The sequence below is a fragment of the Opisthocomus hoazin genome, chromosome 25 (assembly GCF_030867145.1).
Source record: "Opisthocomus hoazin isolate bOpiHoa1 chromosome 25, bOpiHoa1.hap1, whole genome shotgun sequence".
Lineage (NCBI taxonomy): Eukaryota > Metazoa > Chordata > Aves > Opisthocomiformes > Opisthocomidae > Opisthocomus > Opisthocomus hoazin.
In genome coordinates this window covers 9,114,673-9,132,852 of record NC_134438.1, presented here as the reverse complement: position 1 = coordinate 9,132,852, position 18,180 = coordinate 9,114,673, and the positions used below count along the sequence as shown (strand labels likewise).

Genomic DNA, 18,180 nt, shown 5'->3' with positions numbered 1-18,180 from the left:
AAGACTTCACATGGGAAATAAAATCAACACTCAAGGGGTCCAACAGTCAGCTCGAGGGGTGCTTAGCCCAAGCTCTGAGTTTATCCAACAACCCTGGTCAGCAGCACTGACATCTTTGGTAACATAATTCAGTTCCCTGCTAAGAAACCTTACACATTTGTTTACCATAGACAAAACCTTGACTCGCAGTTTTATTAGGTTAACCAGAAACTAATAATGTCACAGCTCTGATTAACCCAGTAGAGATGAGCGCATTTAAGCCCCTCCTAGCATATGCGTGGGTGCTGTCCATCCTCCATTTTATCTTTTTTTTTTTTTTTTTTTCATTTCTATAGCACAACTCACGGAAGCTCACAAGAGCCAAAAAAAGAAAAGGAAAAAAAAGAAACAGAACAAGAAGTATCCAGAGTTTTTAGACATTCAGCTCCAGGGGGAAAACTCAAGAGCTCAGTCTCATTCATAGCAAGTTAAGTTTCCATCCAAACATCATTACTGTATCCTGTGACCTTTGTAGTGCTGCATTTGTTCCTCCCTCCATACAGCGCAGAAACCCTTTCCCCCTCCCTTTTCCAGCTGCACACTTTTAAGTCGTTTACTGGCAAAGTCTTTTGTTCGTATTTCAGCATCTGTCTGCAGCACTGGAGTCCGCCCCGTTGAGCTGGGACACAGACGGGTGCAAGCAGCCCACAATGCAACAGAAATGCTGGCGGTCTACATTTTTTTTTTTTAAAAAAAAGGGTAAATGGGATGAAGGAGGCTTCCTTCTTCCACAGATGGAGCGAACACAGAAAAGTTAGGAAGAGTTACTATCATTAAAGAGACCAAAGCAAAACCAGGCTCCTTTCCAAAACCACTTCACAGAGCTATTAATTTATTAAATTTCTGAATAACTGGTTACTGAACACAAGGGAAAACCTCCAAAGGCCTGCTCAGAGCTCTGTACTTCTACAGTCCATAAAATACTTTGTATGCTATGGTTTCTCATTATTATTCATTAACATATCCACTGTAGATATTAACAAAAATGGAGACAATATTTTTTTCACAGTAATAATGGCTGCTTCTCATTTACATGTTTTCTCTCCTAAGCTCTCCAAGCACTTCACGTTCATCAGACAGGACTCTTAAAAACACACCTGTAATACACCTGCTTTATGGTCCGTAGAACTGAATTTACATCTACTGATGACAAAATAAATAAGTAAATCAAAGAACCCTGTCAGTGGATTTGCCAAATACTCCGGTCAGGAAAGGAACCCTTTCAGAGGGCGGGCATGTCAGCATCATCATGAACTTCCCTCTGCCCTGCCTTTGTGCTGCGTGTCCAAATACTGTTTTATAGCCATAGGAAACCACTGTGGGTTTCCAAGCAGGTGGAAGAGCATCGGTTTTTTAGAAAACTTCATTACTGTTCACTGACCAAAACTGCCTGGCTGGTTATTTGTAGTGCCTTAGGAGAAGTTAACTCATCATAGTTGTGATTTCTGAGTAAAATGCTTAAAGCAGCCCTCCCCAGATGAACTGGGATGAGTTGGAATGGAGTGTGGTTGCCACAGTACTGCTGAACTTGAGCAACTACACCTGGTAGCTGAGTGGAAGTTTCTTGGACCCATAATCCTGTCCCTATGTAAAATTTCTTCATATTTTAATAACAAGCAGTGCTAATTAAACATGTATAAATCATCTTCCCCTCTTCCTCCCCAAAAGCAAGAACATCACATGAAATAGCATTAGAGTAGCAAAAGCACTGCCCTAGTGTTAACCTGCATAAAGAAAAGGATTTTGTGGAATTCCCCATAACACCTAACTTCATAAATTAAGTGCTAACAAGTAGGAGCATCCTCAAAGACACGAGTAATTTATCCCACTATATTTAAGCCCCATCCAACAGGCATCTGAAATATTCCCCAAATAAAGGCATAATCATATGTAACATGCCATAGCCTAGAAAGTTCCTTGAAATTGTCCGCCAATTTGGTTTCCTCCTGCCCTGCATGGATCACTCCCTCCCTGCTGAGAAGCGGAACGAGGGGATCAATTAATACCTAAATATAATGGTTGACACAGGGAATTGACAATCCCTGCCTCATTTCATTCCGATCACTAAAGCAACAACAAACAACTGCTGTGAAGGACTTACTACCACAAACTGCGTTTCCCCTCAAGACTTCTCCCCACTAATCCTCCATCAGCAGCAGACAGAATTGTATTTTATTATTGCAATATCCAGACACACGCTGAACAAAACTGAACGGGCTGGTGATTAAAACATCGGCATTCACCACACTATCTGCAGCACCATCCTCCCTATTTCTAGAAGTGGTGGAACAGGATGGATGGGAAATTGGGAGGGTGAGAAAAGAGGAACAGAATGGCACCCCATCCATCATTACCAAGTCCCAAGCTGCAAATGCAAGGAGGGGGGGAAAAAAACCTTCATGTGTTATAACAATAGCTTGAAGCCCTATACTCTCCTTTACTGTAGGGCTCAATGATAATGTGACCAGCAGCTGAACAAACGCAGCATTTCAGCCTTCCCGCGTGCCATGGGCATGCCGTGCACAGGCTAAAAAATGAAGAAAATAGAAAGATATCTTTCTAAACAATCCTGTTTGTTGAATAAGCACTAGTTTGTGCTGCTAATCATCCTCTCCCTTTTAAGCTAGCAAATAAAAGCTACAGTAAGAAAGACATATTCATTACGCCGTACAGTTTGCCTTATGAAAACCCACCGACACTGAACTGTTTCGATTGACTGAGGCTTCAGATCTTTGGTAGAAAACAATCGATCCACTTGCTCAGACCAAGCAGTTTAGCAATTCTGGCAGCTACAGGTCTGTCAGGAACAAACCCCCCCCCCTTCCTCACAGGACCATCAGAGCATGCCCCTGCAGTGGGACTGGACTGCTATGCAAAGAAAGAGGCAGCGACTAATTCCCAGGCAATAACTGTCGTTATTTTAAGGAGGTTCAATCTGCAAGCGCTCCCCATCTATAAATTGCACAGCTCCTTGGCTTACTATCTGCATGAAAACTGTTGTCCAGCGACAGCGCTACAACAACAAACCAAAAAGCTCTTCCCTACTTAAAAGGAGGGAAGCCAAAAGGTTCTTCCTGGAAAGTCCTACAATAAAAAAAAAAACTGCAGAATTGGTAGGACTGACCAAATCACCCTGCTGCAGCACTTCACAACTGCAGATTAAAATCCACTCTTGGTTTAGAGTTAATCTGTTTATTTGGCTCCTTCTCAAGAGTCAGAGCGCCAGGAGGTGCTTATGTGCCACAGGATAAGGCAGCTCCCCGGCCTAATTCACTTGATTTCACAGAAATAAATGTGAAGCAAAAATTGTTTCTGCAGCATGCAGCAAACATTAAGAATTTTTGCACTGCAGTTAGCAACACCTTGGGAGAAAATGTTGGAGACAAAGTGCTAAGTAAGGAGAGAGGGGAACCCCATGAACGTTTTGAGAATTTGCTGCTTGTAGCTTTTACCAAAGATTTACTGCACTATTCTGTGCAGCATGCTGCAGCATACAAAAGGCTGCAAACTAGATTAAACCGCACGGCTGTGCCAGGCATATCAGTTGAGATTTACACCCAGGCACAGCTCACATTTACATTTATAGGTGCTTCTCTGCTGCCTTGCTTGGTTAAAGAACAGCAAACGCTGGGCTCGCTCCTCCCGACGTGCGCATCCCTGCACCGCTGCCTGCCACTGCCTCTCACCCAGGCTTCGTCCCGCCACCCCAGCACCATGCCCACGCTGCCTCGGAGTGTGACCAGCGCTCCCAAATAACTCCAGCCCCTGTAAACACATGATCCTTTTATATTCAGAATTGCAGAGGAAGTGATTCTTTTTTTTTTTTTTAAATTTCCAGCCCCTTACTTTTTTTCCAAGCAATGATTAACTCTCACCATACCAACTGAAAGCAAAAGGACTGGGTCAGAAGCTTTAAACAACACTAAATAGTTCCTTTGATGGCCAAAAAAAAAGAAGACTGTAAATGGTTCAAATCCATTTGCAGCATCTACTTGGAAAAAATACCAGCTGCACTTCCTTGACACAGTTAGTCTATATACACACATGTTCCCTGACTTGATGCGAGTGTTTCAAGAGCTTCACTGATCACTATCTAGAGATTTCACAAAAAAAAGGTCCTGTTTTGTCCTTTGTAATACTGCTATTTTGGAAGAAGAGGAGAAAGAGAAAGCAGAAATGAAGAATGATGTCTAATAATGGAATTACGGTGAAGTCAAGACCCTTTCTCCCATCTTCTCCCGTACCTTTTTATCCCTCAGCAAATCATAACCCCGCATTTCCTTCCATCACCCACAAAACACTGACAGTATTTAGAGAGCAGGACTCCCATGATGTTGTAGAAATTCTCAGAAAGAAAGCATGAAATCTGCAAAAGTCATACAAAAATGAACTAAATAAAGTTGTAAGTAATGAATATCAACTACGCATGGCATAGCGAAAGCTATTCAAAAGAACATGTGTTTAAACATACTTTCCATCTCAAAAAAAGGTTTAGATTTTTCACTCTTCATAAAGACAGCTGAAAAAGTTGACCAGGCAAATAGGTCCTTCCAAGTAAATTCCCAAAATGGGCAAAAATTAGTAAGCATCACCAACAAAAAAACCCAGAAAAGTCAAGCCTTTTAACTAACAGAAAAAGGAAAAGATACTAATGCGTACCCTTACCACGAAAGGAAATCATTCAGAGCTAAGGAAAAATGTCGTGGGGCTCCCTTAGTTGGGAGCTGGGGAAAACTGGCTATCGCTAATAAACCTTTTTATAGAAACCCTACTGGCGTTACACTGGCAATTCCTTCTGCTTTTGGAAGAAACTGCAACACTTCAGCAGACTGAGGTCTTTTGGTCAGCTTTGGTCTCTACCTTCACAACACTTGATGAATCTGCAACAGAGGGATTTTGGAGATGGAGAGTAAAGAAGGAAGAATCTGCATTCTTCACCTCTTCCCATCCTCGTTAATAATCCATTAGCAGGAACTGTACATAGGACAAAAAGAAATAGAAACCACTGCTGTAACATCAAACCAGTCTCCCAACAGCCCCTTCCCCCTCTCTGGCAGCCGGCTGCTTCGCTGGCCCAATCCAGCTCCAAAACTCGAGGGATTAGCACTATCAAGAACTGCAGAAAACCAGATGATTCTACAGCAATTCCATAGTCGGAGTCTGGAGCAAGTCATTGTTGCAAACAAATGGAATCACTTACACGCACAGAGTAACAATTAACTGTAAAAACCCCTTAAAAGGTAGTTTTACATTTTAAATGTAAATGGCAATCCAACACATACAAACTCAAAATCTCAACATTCAAAACTATTCCACTGAACCACGCCAGGGTGCGTGGCTGAAAAGTCTGTTCACACGGTGGATTCCACGGGCGCTGCCAAAGAAGTGGCCAAGAGCTCAGCCGTAACTCTCCGCAGCACACACACGTGGTGCATGGATCTGCAAACAGAGCCACAGCCTGCAGCGACTGACCTGGGGACCTGAACAGAAGACGAACACAAGAGAGAAATTATCATATGTACATAACGTCACTAGTACTGAAAATCTCCAGGTGAACAAGTTTAATAACAAAACAAATTACAGCAATTTCAACTCATTGATCTAAAAATCCAAACAGTTCTACAAATACCTTCTTTCTAGGCAAGCACTGCATGTGCAGCATTAACAACAAAACTTTCAACAGTGGAGAGAAACGCCAATTTTGCTTCAAATCGCCACCAAAAGCACCACACCTCCCTTCTAGTCCCCGAAGCGCACCGGCTGACCCAGGCACAGCTACTTGTGTAATCTTTCACAGAGAAAAGGTCGGTACCACTCCTCAGAGTTTACCAGGATTAAAACCAGCCGACCATCACTCAAGGCGCTCAGAAGATGTAACATACAAACGAGATTTGTATGCAGCATTTAAAGCTTTCTTAAGCAGCATTTAAGGGAAAAACTCATAATCAGATCAAATAAACTATCAGCCGTTCAAACCAGAGAAGAAAAAGGGACTCAGCTGAAATTTATCAGCAATTTTGGGGAGATTAAAAACAAAGTCTTAAGACATCATAGTAGCCAGAATCCAGTGGCAGCTGGGAGGCTTGCCTGAAGTTCTTACCAGGCATCTTCTCTTAGCTCAAGACACACTCAGCTAAATAACCACGCAGCCACCTCTGTGCTGTGCTCTCTCCTGCTATAAACTACCTCATCTATTTTTCATGTTCCTGGCGCTTTTTGGACTGCGCTGCGAAATCTGCAAGAGGTGCATTTTAACCTTTGCTAGAGACTACTCAAGGACAGAAGTGGCTTACGAACCCGTGCTGTGTAAAAAATTTCAGTATTAAATTTCTGTAGCCCGGACCATGAAGCTATTTACTGAAGCTTTACACAAACTAATTAAATATAAGGCCCTCGTGGGACACGAGGAGAAAGAAAAGAAGAATTAAGAAATAAATCACTGGCTTTTCTTTCCTCAGCAAATGTACACTCCGATTTAATACAGTAAACCAAAAAACAGTCTGACAGCCCTTGGTGGGGCATAGATAGGCAACATCCAAATCTCACATGGAACACACTGCACAGCATAAACTAATTATCTCTGCTTTACCACAACTTGCACAAAGGAATTGGGAGAGACAATCCAGACAAGGGGATGAGCTTGAGATATCAAAGGCTCCATACGGAGACCACAGAATCTCACTTTCCAGCTTCACTGAACTCACAATCTTTGTGAGCACATGGTACAGAAACGTATCAAAGCAGCACTTCCCTCCCCTGCTGACCCCGTGTCATCTTGTCAGGAGAATTCCTACCGCATGACACGCAGCCATTTCAGTTTCCTCAAAGAGAGAAGCACTCCCAGCGAGTTTTGCAAGAAGAGCCCACTAACACTGGCAACCTCTCCTCGCCCACAGCGTGAAACACTCGAGGGCAGATGGCACAGCCACGCAACGCAGACTTTGCTTGCATCACCCAAAGACTAAAGGCTCAAGGTCAACACAGCTGTTGAGGAAAGCCCTCCTGTCTGGACACCTCAGCAGGTTAATTCACTTCTGCAGAAGGCAGTATGTTTGTAATTGAACCTCCGGATACTAGAGACCATGGGATCATTGGACAATTCAGGCTGGGAGGAAGCTCGGGAGGTCATCCAGCCCAGTCTACAGTGATCAGCTGTAAGGTCAGACCAAGTAACTCATGGCTGTATCCAATTTGGTTCCCACAGCCTCCAGGGATGGATGCACCGCACCAGTACCTACAGACCACAAAGCCTGTCCTCAACCACACTGCACAAGTCATTAGGAAGAAACACATCGCTCCCTCCATGTTCCCTGACCACTGCACAGCAAGTTTGATATGTAGGAGGTAAATAGTCTTCATCTTCAGAAATTCATTGCATCCTAATGCTGATCTCCCCTGCCATTAGCTGCATGCACAAACCATGGGAAGAGCTAACTCCAACCCAAAAGAAGCAAAGAACCAGCTGCTGGAAGAATGTAACAAATACCTGTAGCTCACGGCCATGAGAGAACAAAGAGTTTCACTCATCACACCCTGTCGGCCCTATACACCTTCCACAAGGAGAATTACCAAGTTCATTCAGCAACAGAAAGCCAAAAATTTTGCATAACAATGATCTATTAACCATAACCAAACTATTCCTGAAATAGGTTTTGATTAACAACTTAAGACTCTTAAACTTTTAAACAAAGCTCAATCATTCTATTAGCAATAATTTAAAGTGCTTAAGTATGTGTTTGTGGATTAATGGTTTTAAATGAAGCCTCTAAACACAGTTTCTAACACACAGCCAGAATGGAGCGTAGAAAAAAAATGCCGTAAGCTTCTAAACACCAGTGAAAAATTAGAGTTTTCTCATCTGATAAACAGATGATACCTTACAATTTATGTAGCACGCCAACACCTGATTCATCTCACTCCCACAGCAACTGCTTCATAGCATCATTTCACATCACAAGAGAAAAGATACCAAATACTCCAGAACCAGAGTTAAAACAATTTCTACGCCGTTCCCACAGTTAAAGTCAGAATTTGATGAGGACACCAAAATTTTTATGTAGCACTGCACTTTTGGATTGAAGTGTGCCTTCAGTACCTTCTCTCTACGGTAGAGACCAGCGCATCTCATGAGAGCTTCCCTACAGAGCCAAACCCTATCCAGCTCGGAACCACAGTATCTGCAAGATGAAAAGCAAGTTTCACGAAATTGTAATATGAGCTTATAACTTCAAAGTCTTCCTCCAAACTCGACACCTAAAGTAGAGGGACAATCGTCCCCATTGTCAAGGCAGCTTGTGAAAGGCCAGAGCCAGCTGGAGAAGGGAAACTCCCCTCTGTGCTTTGAAACACGAGGTGATGGGGGAGAGGATTGTTACCATACTGTCATGTGTATTTTTGAGGTGTTTGGCCCATCAACACCTCCCTCTCAAGGAAGGAGCAGGAGATGGATTAACACCTTCCACTAGCCACTTCTGGGGCTGCCGTGTCCGGAGTCCCCTGCGCAGCGAAAGCTGAACTGCGGGAGGGATGAATATCCCAACACAAACTCCCTCACCACTAATGCAGGAGGGAAACCCCCTTCTCACAGCTCCCCGCAATCCATTTACACAGTTCCAGTCTTCTTACCCTCACATATTTAAGACAGGAACATTTTATAAGCCAAAAAGCAAAAATATCTCTATGCCATGACAACAATTCACTTTTGGGACCACATGTACAGGCTGAATTGACAGGTCTCTGCAAAAGCACCTGAAGAGATGAGCTGAGTTTTGGCACTAATGGCCTATGCACACAGCGAAGGCTCATTTCAATTTTACCCATCTTGTTGGTCTCTTTCTAGAAAAGGAAAGATTTCATTCTTAATGTATGAAAAAAAAACGAGGTGAGAAGACGTAGTTCACTAATTCTAAAGCCCTGTTTCCCATTATTGTGTCCAACTCACAAATATTATGTCTACAAGCTTGTATTCATCATGCGCATTTTGATGGGGTAAATGATGAAGGAACATAGCAGCCTCTAATTTTACACTGACTTCAACTCCTATTTCCATTAGACAGCTAGAAAACAGGAATAGAAACCAAACTAGCAAAAACACCCCACGTTCTTCTCCATTTCTAAGACCCCAAAAATTAAAAAAAAACACAAAATAAACTCCTACCCAGCTTTATATTTGCTCAGACAAGCATTTGTAACATAAACGTCAAAACTACTTCTAGGTACAGAGTACTAGGTCAGTGTAAGACAAGCCTTTTGTAGGACAACATGTTTTAATGCGTCGCGACCAGTGAGCAGCCCCCCCCAGTATGAAAAATAACGGAGTACATAATTGCAAAACAATATTTTAATTGTCAGTTTTAATCTAGATTTCCTACTCACATTTAAATAGCTTTTTTTTAAATCACATTGATTTAACTCAATCAACCCTGCCCGAAGGCCATCTTTCCTGCATGCTATGAGCATACCAAGCAAGTTCCAACCCATTAGATAAATCACTAAATCTCCTAACTTCCTAGCAGCGATATATCAAGCCATACACAAGCCACAATTGTTTTTTTAAATACGTGTTACCGTGAAAACTTTACAAAAATGAGAAGCTAAGTAGACATTTCACCATCCTCCCTTTTCTTTCACCTAGGGCACATGATAGCCTGAAACCCAGCCAACCGAATTCTGCAGAAGACTTGCACGATCGTTGCAAATATGCCTCCGACTCTTTATTGCCTTCCTTACGATGATGGGAATAACACTGGTGCATTACTTTTATTCATTTATACATGTATGCATACGTATATGTGTGTATACGCACACACTCTGCAACCTTAAGGTGTTACACTCATGAGCACAGTAAGAAAAACCAGGCAATAGTATTACAGACCCACCAAGAGCAAAATCCTGAATAATGGAACTTTCTAGCACAAACAGCTTCACAGGGACCCTCAGCATGGCCCCCGTTACTACCAGTGGAAATATGCTCTTCTGACACTACACAGATTTTTAAAAATTCCCATGATAGGAGGAAGATTACAAAGCAATTAACTGGCTCTCATATTTCAAATGCAAAGCCATATTTTAGAACAGCAGACAGAAAAAATATATAGCTCTCAGAACTCAAAGATTTGTCATATTCTGTAAAAAAGCCCTCACTGTGATACCTTAAAACTGCAATACCATAGCAGGAACCCACCCCACGGGGACAAGAAAAAGCACTGCAAAGCCGATCCAACATTGTATTACGAAAAAGCCCTGCGAATTCCAGGCAATCTGCAAATGATTTCCCCCTTCCCCACCCAAACATCTACTGCAAACTCCTACAATTGCAAGTCAGGACTGCAACAGTGAAAGAGAGGAAAATAAAACCATTCCTACCTTTAACTTGAGTGTCATATTCAGCTATGATCTCCTTATCCTTTTTGAATTTTGCTGGCGACGTCATGTTTTCTGTTCCAAAAAGATTAACCTCAAAACAGATCCACCAGCACACAAGACACAAATGCAATTTCGCTCCTCTCAGTGCAATGCCTTGATTTTCCGCTCGTCCTCCCCCCCACAAAAAGGGAGAAAAAAAAAAAAATCAGTCCATGGAGAGAGGGTGTGAGATGGAGCACAGCAGCAGCGAAATGCAGATGTTAAGCGATCAGTGGATGGAAGAGGCAGCGGTTTCGTCTCCCTGCACCAAAACCTTTAGCAGCAGCATCAGACTGGCGAGCTCCCGCAGCCCCCAAAGGCTCTTCCTGATTGCTAACGTTAATGGCACAGCCAGGGAGTGGAAGTCCTTCCGCACAGCATGTTTTGTGCGGGTTTGGTTTGCCCTTTTTTTTTTTTAAATGTGCTCAGAGATGATGCAAATCAAATCCCAAACGGGAGCAGAAACGGAGGACAAGAAGCCGTTTTCTTTGGTTTGCTTGCCTGCAAATGCAAACAAACAAACAAACAAAATATATATATATATATATATAGAATCACGGCTTGCAGCCGGCAGTCACAAGATGCGCAGCCAAAATTTGCGAATGAAAGCAAAGCTGCCCTGACATTGCCAGCTGTCCTCAGGCAGCAGCATGAGGTGAGCAGCGCAGAGCGGGCAGGTAACCGAGGGAAACCGCCTCTGCGGGGTGGGGGGGGGGAGAAGGGGCTCGCCTGGAGAGCGGGGTCCCCAAGGGAGGGAGGGGACCCAGGGGAGCAACCGTTCCCCCATACGAGCAGCGATGGGGGGGGGGGGGGGGGGGGGAGTGGGCACGGCCCGAGCCCGGCCCCGCGGCTGCCAGCTGCCCCCGCCTCAGCCCCGCCAGCTCCCCGCCGCCCTCCCCGGCCCCGCCGCAGCGGCTCCGCCCGCAGCTTCTCCTTCGGCGGCTCCGGGCTTTGCCGAGGGGGGTTGGGGGGTTATTTTGGGGCTTTTTTTTTTTTCTTCTCCGGGGCACGGGGCAGAGCCAGCCCGCAGCCGGGGTGCCGCAGCCCGGCGTCTGCCAGGCAGCCGGGAACCTGCCCGCGGCGCGGCGGCGGGACGCAACTTTCCTTTTTTATTATTATTAATTTTTTCTCCCCCTTTTTTTTTTGGGGGGGGAGGGAGGGGGCGAGGCGGCAGACCCCGCGGAAGATGCGCGTCTGGGAGGAAGAAATAAATAAACACGGCACCCGCCGGATCCGCATCCCGCCCGGGAAGAACAATGAGGGCGGCGGGGAGAGGAAGCGTGGGGGGGTCCCGGGGGGGGCCGGGGCTGAGGGAGGCGGCCCCGTGCCCCGCCTCAGGGCCGCGCTGAGGGGAGGCTGAGGGGAGGCGGCGGGGCCGGGCGGCGGGCGCAGCCCGCGGTCCCCCGGCGGGATGGCAAGGGAGGGGAGGGGGCCCGGGAGCGCGGCGGCCGGGCGGGGCGATTACCTGGGCGCTGCGGAGCCGCCTCCCCGCCTCCCGCCGCCGGGCGTCCTCCGGCCGCTGGCGCCCGCCACCCGGTCCCCCTCACCGGCCCGCCGCCGGTCCCGCCCCACCGCGCGGACCGCCCAATGGGCGGAGAGCGCGGGGCAGGAGCGACAGGCGCGCCGGCCAACCAGATAGCTCCGTCTCTCAGCTGGGCACACCCCCCCTTCCCGCCGCCTGGCACTCGTAGCACCGCCCCGCCAGGACGGGGTGGGCGGGGCCCGGCGGAGCGCAGTAGCCTCCACCCCAAAGACAGCGCAGGGGCGGAGCGAGCTATGCAAAGAGACTGCCGGCGGGGCCAATGGGAGCAAGGCAGGGCGAGCCCCTCCGCCAGTATCCCGGCGGTAGGGGCGGTGCCACCCGTCTCCTCCAACCGCCTGCAAGGAGAGGGTGATCTCCACAAATCAGATCGGGCGGGCGGGGCCTCCCGCGCCCAATGGGAAACTGAAGTCGGGAATTCAAACTGACAGGTAGGAGCGTGGCCGTTGGCAGCGGACGGGACGGGACGGGGAGCGGCGGCGGGGCCCGGCGGTGGCCGCCCGCCCGCCCGCCATGTCGGCCAGCAGCTGCACCTTCGAGGACCGGTGCGTGGCCGTGCTGTGCTGCCGCTTCTGCCAGCAGGTGCTGAGCTCGCGGGGGATGAAGGCCGTGCTGCTGGCGGACACCGACACCGACCTCTACTCCACTGACATCCCGCCCTCGGGGTAAGCGCCGGGCCTCCGGGGAGCGGTGGGGCCCTGCCTGGCCGGACCGGGTGCCGCGGCCTGGTCATTCCCCGGGGCCGGGGCCTGGTCGTTCCCCGGGGCCGCGGCCTGGTCAGCCCCAGGGACCGCGGCCTGGTCAGCCCTGGGGCCGCGGCCTGCCCTGCAGTGACGGGCCCAGCGGGGCTGCCGAGGCCTCAGGACCCTCCCAGGCCAGCCGCCTTCCGAAGGCCGCTCCGAAAACCCGCTGTCACTGGGAAAACGGCCCTGCTCCCGCGTTTGCGGACCCACCCGTCAGCCCCGGGGGTGCCCCGGGCAGAGCGAACCACGCGTCCGACTCGGTCTCCCCGCTGCGGGCAGCTCCTCCAGCTCCTTCCTTCAGCGAAGCCGAGGGTTGGACACAACCACCTGCACATGGCGCAGACCTGATCCTGCGCGGGTTCCAGAACCCCTCTCCTCCCTGTCGGCTGCGCGTTGCTTTCCCATAACGATATTTGAATACTAAGGAAATAAGGTTGCCAAACGACATGTTAATAAGAAAGTCAGGGTTAGGAGGGAGATAAGAAATCAAAGGTTGGGTTTTAAACGTCCCAGCCTTCAAGCTGTCTTTCTGCGGTCTTGGCTGCGACTCGCCGGGAGCCAGGGCGATGGCTATAAGCAGGTTTCTGACCGGCAGTGGACGCAGCCAGCGGCGGTGAGCGTGGAGAGGAGCCGTGCGTTCTGCTCCGCTGTGAGAGGACTTACGGTGTATTAGCACAGCGTCTCGTGGGTATCTGTTGGTTTCCATATGAGTACGGCTGCTAGCTGACAGGAAAAAGGAACTGCATGTTCTTGGGAAAGGTTAAAACAAAAAAACAGAGAACCACGCAGACTGTAATGGTGACATCACTTTGTTGCGACTTCAAACCTCTATTATCAAAACACTCTAGCTGTAATCAGCGCCACATCTAAACTTCTGTATTTTCACTTTCTTGCCATCTAGTACTGTCGATTTCATCGGAAGCTGCTATTTTACTGAAATCTGCAAATGCAAACTGAAGAACATCGCATGTTTAAAGTGGTAAGAACGCTGTTCAGTGACACTAACGCCTCCGCAAGCACGCGTGCGCCGCCGCAACCCTGTTTAACCTGCTCGCTGTGGACTGCTGCAGTGCAAGAGTTAAGGGATGAATGAACAGCTTGCAGACTCTGTTTCAGATTCAATGCTGTTCGATAGAAACTCAGCCCACCTCTTCTGGGCACGGCTGCCAGTCTATTTCTGTGCAAGTCCCAAGTGGAAATGTGACAATCTTGTCAGTAGTCTGAGTATATGGGGAAGCTTGCATGCCGCCTGCCTGATTAAATGTCTGCTTCGACACCGAGATAATTGTGTGAATAAGGCCGCAGTAAGAAGTAGTTACTCATATTCTAATTAATAGAACATCCTCTTGGCAGATCTAGTTGTTGCTAGCAGATGGAACATGCTGTCACTAAAGTTCTTGGAGTTCTTTTATCCTCTTTATTAATGCCTGATATTTAAGAGTACAAACAACAACTCCCAAGTAGCTCACAGTTATTTGAGACGATCCTTTCAGCTTCGTAATCAAGACTTTTACCTTGTTCAGATTTAAACAGTGGGGGGTTGTGATAGGACCACAGTATTTTTTTTTTTTAGACAGGATTAGAGAAACAGAAATATCTCACCAGAGCGCGTGACTGAGAAGGCAGAAAAATGGTTGTTCTCAGTTTCAACCTAGCAGAGTAGAAAAGGCTTCGAAATTCTCAGTCTCATTACTCCTACTACTGATACTCTCCTGTGCACGGTGCTTCCGTGCAGATGATGGGTTTTATGTGTGTGATGAACTTCTGCATTGATCCCAATGGAATCTCTGGCCTTCCAAAAAAAAAAAAAAAAAAAATCCAACACCCTTTGTTGGTATGTAAACTAATCTGGATTACACAATTTAGGTTACTAAATGGTTCTCTATGCCAAAGATCTGAAACTTAGATATTCTGTAACTCCTGACAGATGTTCCCTAAATATTTAAGAAGCTTGTTTAACTATGCTCCCTTAACTTCATCAAAATAGGCGCATTCCATAATAGTCTGGTACCGTAGCTGTTTAACATTAGTTTGAGCTGGAGAACCCAACAACATCTCTCTTTTCACCAGGTCTTTGTGTTGCTCATGATGTCACTTGTCTTTCCAGCGGTAACATTGTCGGTTACCATGTGATTTCTCCCTGCAAACCTTGCCTGCTCTCCTGCAACAATGGCCACTTCTGGATGTTTCACAGCCAAGCAGTCTTTGGCATCAACAGACTAGACCCTTCTGGTAAGGAACACATATGTTTCCTTCTCTTCCGTCAGATCTTGAATTCTCAGTCCTCCTTCTAATGAGGCATCTCAATATAGTTAAAGCATATGGAGGGAGTGTAACATATGGAGGCAGAAGGCAAGTGTTACTGTATTGCTAATCTAGCAAACTACTTTGGGGAAGGTAGTTGTAGCTACTTTGTAAACGAAAAATTCTAAGTGATTATCTTCATCAGAAAAATTAACCTACCCCTTCTGTGGACAGAAGTCAGGGTTTTCTGAAGCAATATTATAACTAGTATAAACACAGTCACCAGCTACTATTTATAGCAGTATATATAGCTTTACTGTGCTATTAGGCAGCTGTCCAATGGGCGCTCTTCTTGGGTGAGTCATGTTGTCACTTTGACCCTATATAACTGAGGCCTCATTAGCTCAAGCTGAAGTTACGGCTCACGCTAGCTACTTTCTTCAGCTAGGTGTTGTGCAGATGCCAAGTGTCGAGCATAATTTGCCTTGAGTCCTCAGGAATGCACAGCGTTCTGACAAATCATTTCTCTTGCTTGCAGATGGGAGTAACTTATTGTCTAAACCTTTCAGTGTCACCTGTGTTTCAGATCAATGCACTTAAAAATAAATCAGCCATGAGGAGATTATCAATAGCTACATGAATTAGGTATAGAAATACATCTGTGGGCAGGGACTTATTCTTTGAACAATGCTGTAAACAACACCACTTGGAAGATCACTTTGCAGGAAAAGTAGGAAATAGTCTGGATATATTTATAGTGAACGTGACTTACCAGGTTTTGCAATGATCAGAGTAGGTATTTTCTCTGAAAATAGAAAATTGTGCAACTTAAAAACAAGGTCACAATCCAAAAATACTTCTTTTTTTTTTTTTCCTCCTTTGTGTTCTTACCTCCTTCCCACCAGGTGTGAATGTATTGCTCTGGGGCAACTTGCCAGCTTTGGAGGAAAGCACAGATGAAGATATGTCCTGCATCTCTGAGGAGGAGTATATCAGATAAATGTTACCTACAGTATACTACAGTATCTCCCCTAGATACGTTGCATTGCTGTTTGGGTTGGATTTTTTTTTTCCTGCTGGCCCACCAGAGCTGAAACAATGTGAGAAACCAGGAAATCTGGAAAAGAATCCTAGAAAAGGAAGGTATCATCTTGCTCTTTCTCTGTAGCCTTTCCTTGGACTCTTGAATCTGCCTAGTGTGCATCTTCTGACTACAGACCTGCCTTGGTCAGATCTGGAAATGCAGATGGAAGGTGCATTTGCTGGGGTCTAGGTCTGTTTTTTACACTGAAGTCTCAACAGTTGATAATCCTTCTTCACCATATTTTTTCTTCTTTCCTAAAGCAATATTCACAGAGCAAAGTCTTTCAGTTGCTGTACGTACAGCTTAAAAATCTTAAGAAATAGTCAGCCTGGTTGACGAAGTTCTGGAAGAGCTGTGCTTTTGTGGTGACACGGACCATTGCCCAGCGCTTCTGTTCAGAGCATGCAGAGCTGCTGAATAAGGGGCTTAAAGTACTAGATCTTTGGCTCTCTGATCTGCCTCTCCTGCTTCTAGCAGCTTGCTCCCTGGGCAGCTGAGGCATGCTAGGATGCTCCTGAATGGGGACTGGGGAGCTGACTTGCGGAGTCTTCCCATCTTCATCTTTCAGTACTTTTAGGATCATGTTTCTGTAGAGATCAAGTTCATTTTTTTCCCCTGAGAAAACCTAAATACTGCAGTTACTTGACGTCTAACAGAACTTCAAGACTACACTGGAGTTTTTCTTAAGGTCAACAGTAAAATCCATCCAGTTTTATGTGTGGGTTTTTTTCCCCTTATAGGGTAGGCATCCCTCCAGAACAGAACTCAGTCATGCGACTGAGTCTTTTTAGAGAAAGAAAAAAAACATCAGGTTAAATATTTGGTGTTCATGCCCAACCTGACATCCTGAAGCATACAGACAATCTGGTTCCTCTAAGAAGTAATGGATTCAAAGCTCATTATCCGAGTTGTTACGGCTGTAGTATTTAAGTTATGAACTAAGTACTGTCCCCTGCAGCTAAGTCACCTGAAGGATGACCTGTAGAAAAGTCAAGGTACGCTCAGATAGGAGAACAGAGTACACTTTTGAGTTTGGATTGATGCTGAAAAAATCATTCTATAGCCTCTTGTGGTACTTGGAGGAGGTGCAATGAAGGCAGATCTGAATTGTCTTAGCATTTTTACTGCATGTTGTATATTTCTGAATTAATGGTACTACCTCTTCTGCATTGTTTCAATGTGTATTGGTGTATATAGATATATGTGTCTGTGTGTCTATGTCTTGTGTTCACTTCCTGTGTTATGTCTGCTCCTTAAATAAAAAGTTTGGACTACATCATCTTCTGGGCTGTGATAAATATGGATGTGTAATGATATCATAATCAAAACAATGAAGTAGCATCTTATATTAAACTAGTTGAATAATTAGTCCTTACTACTATGACTTGTTTTAGATGCACCAAAAAAAAAATCATGTCCTTTTAAGGCTGAAAAACCTGACAGTTTCTCAGTCTTAAAGGTGTTTAGTCAGTTAACTCTTCTATAACTCAATATCCCATTTTTTGCCAAATTTTCTATGCTACATGAATTTGATCATGTTGTGACTACAGTATTAAGCTGGCAAGGTAACATCAAAGCTCTTTCCAACAGAATTCGTGAGCTAAAAATACATCTGGTTTTGTAAAAGTAGCACAACAGTTCAAATAAAATTCCCATAATATAATTCTGCTTTGCTGCAAGTTGCCATTTCTAAACTTCACAATTATGAGTCAACTCTGTGTCAGTGGCAGAGCAGACTGTCGAGCTGTTCTCCCACAGAGGAGAGCACTAGCATTCCTGCACATCAAGGCAGTAATTCTGGGGTTTGCCCCTATCTGTTTGCACACACAGAACTGGAAGTTCTGTTATGAACAACTTTAATTACACAGGCCTGTTTGAGCTAGTTCGTCTCAACCAGGCATCAGCTTGAAATAAAAAATGAGCCAACTTTTAAGAAAGTTCAGTGCTTTTTTTTTTTGAGGACAAAGAAGTTGTAGGTATTGCATACAAAGGAAACAAACACCATCTACTGCTCCAGCTGTCACAGGCGTTACCAAACAAACCCATCCTGGCTAGGGCTACTGCTGTTCCCTCCATCCGACGCTAAAGGAGAAGCGACTGAGCCGTCTGTGGTCAAGCGGCTGCTC

The 18,180-nt window shown here is 45.8% G+C and overlaps 2 protein-coding genes across 5 annotated transcripts in view; one reads left to right on the top strand and one right to left on the bottom strand.

Annotated features, from left to right (window-relative positions):
* Nucleotides 1-11,948, bottom strand: part of SRGAP2 (SLIT-ROBO Rho GTPase activating protein 2) — a 108,852-nt gene extending 96,904 nt beyond the window's left edge. For 2 of the 3 annotated variants that reach the window (XM_075443237.1, XM_075443239.1), the window contains exon 1: nt 10,405-10,683. In XM_075443237.1, coding sequence (XP_075299352.1) covers nt 10,405-10,471 — 67 coding nt within the window. In that variant the 5' untranslated portion in view covers nt 10,472-10,683. Of the gene's footprint in view, nt 1-10,404; nt 10,684-11,908 lie in introns of those variants that run through there. The other variant, XM_075443236.1, reaches the window with a different exon arrangement.
* On the top strand, nt 10,834-17,319 carry FAM72A (family with sequence similarity 72 member A). Of its 2 annotated transcripts, none has more exons than XM_075443240.1 (5): nt 10,834-11,098; nt 12,415-12,648; nt 13,628-13,705; nt 14,834-14,958; nt 15,876-17,319. In XM_075443240.1, the coding sequence occupies exons 2-5, from the start codon at nt 12,497-12,499 to the stop codon at nt 15,968-15,970; spliced, it is 450 nt and encodes a 149-aa protein (XP_075299355.1). In that variant the 5' UTR covers nt 10,834-11,098; nt 12,415-12,496; the 3' UTR covers nt 15,971-17,319. The 2 variants fall into 2 exon arrangements, with proteins under 2 accessions (XP_075299355.1, XP_075299356.1); XM_075443241.1 differs by having other exon boundaries at nt 10,834-11,120.
* Nucleotides 17,320-18,180: the final 861 nt, after the last annotated feature.

Excerpts from the sequence above, each read along its gene's own strand:
- FAM72A (XM_075443240.1), top strand. The coding sequence starts at position 12,497 with ATGTCGGCCAGCAGCTGCACCTTCGAGGACCGGTGCGTGGCCGTGCTG. Across the intron at positions 12,649-13,627 it reads ACTGACATCCCGCCCTCGGG|TACTGTCGATTTCATCGGAA; the intron begins GTAAGCGCCGGG and ends CTTGCCATCTAG. Across the intron at positions 13,706-14,833 it reads AACATCGCATGTTTAAAGTG|CGGTAACATTGTCGGTTACC; the intron begins GTAAGAACGCTG and ends TTGTCTTTCCAG.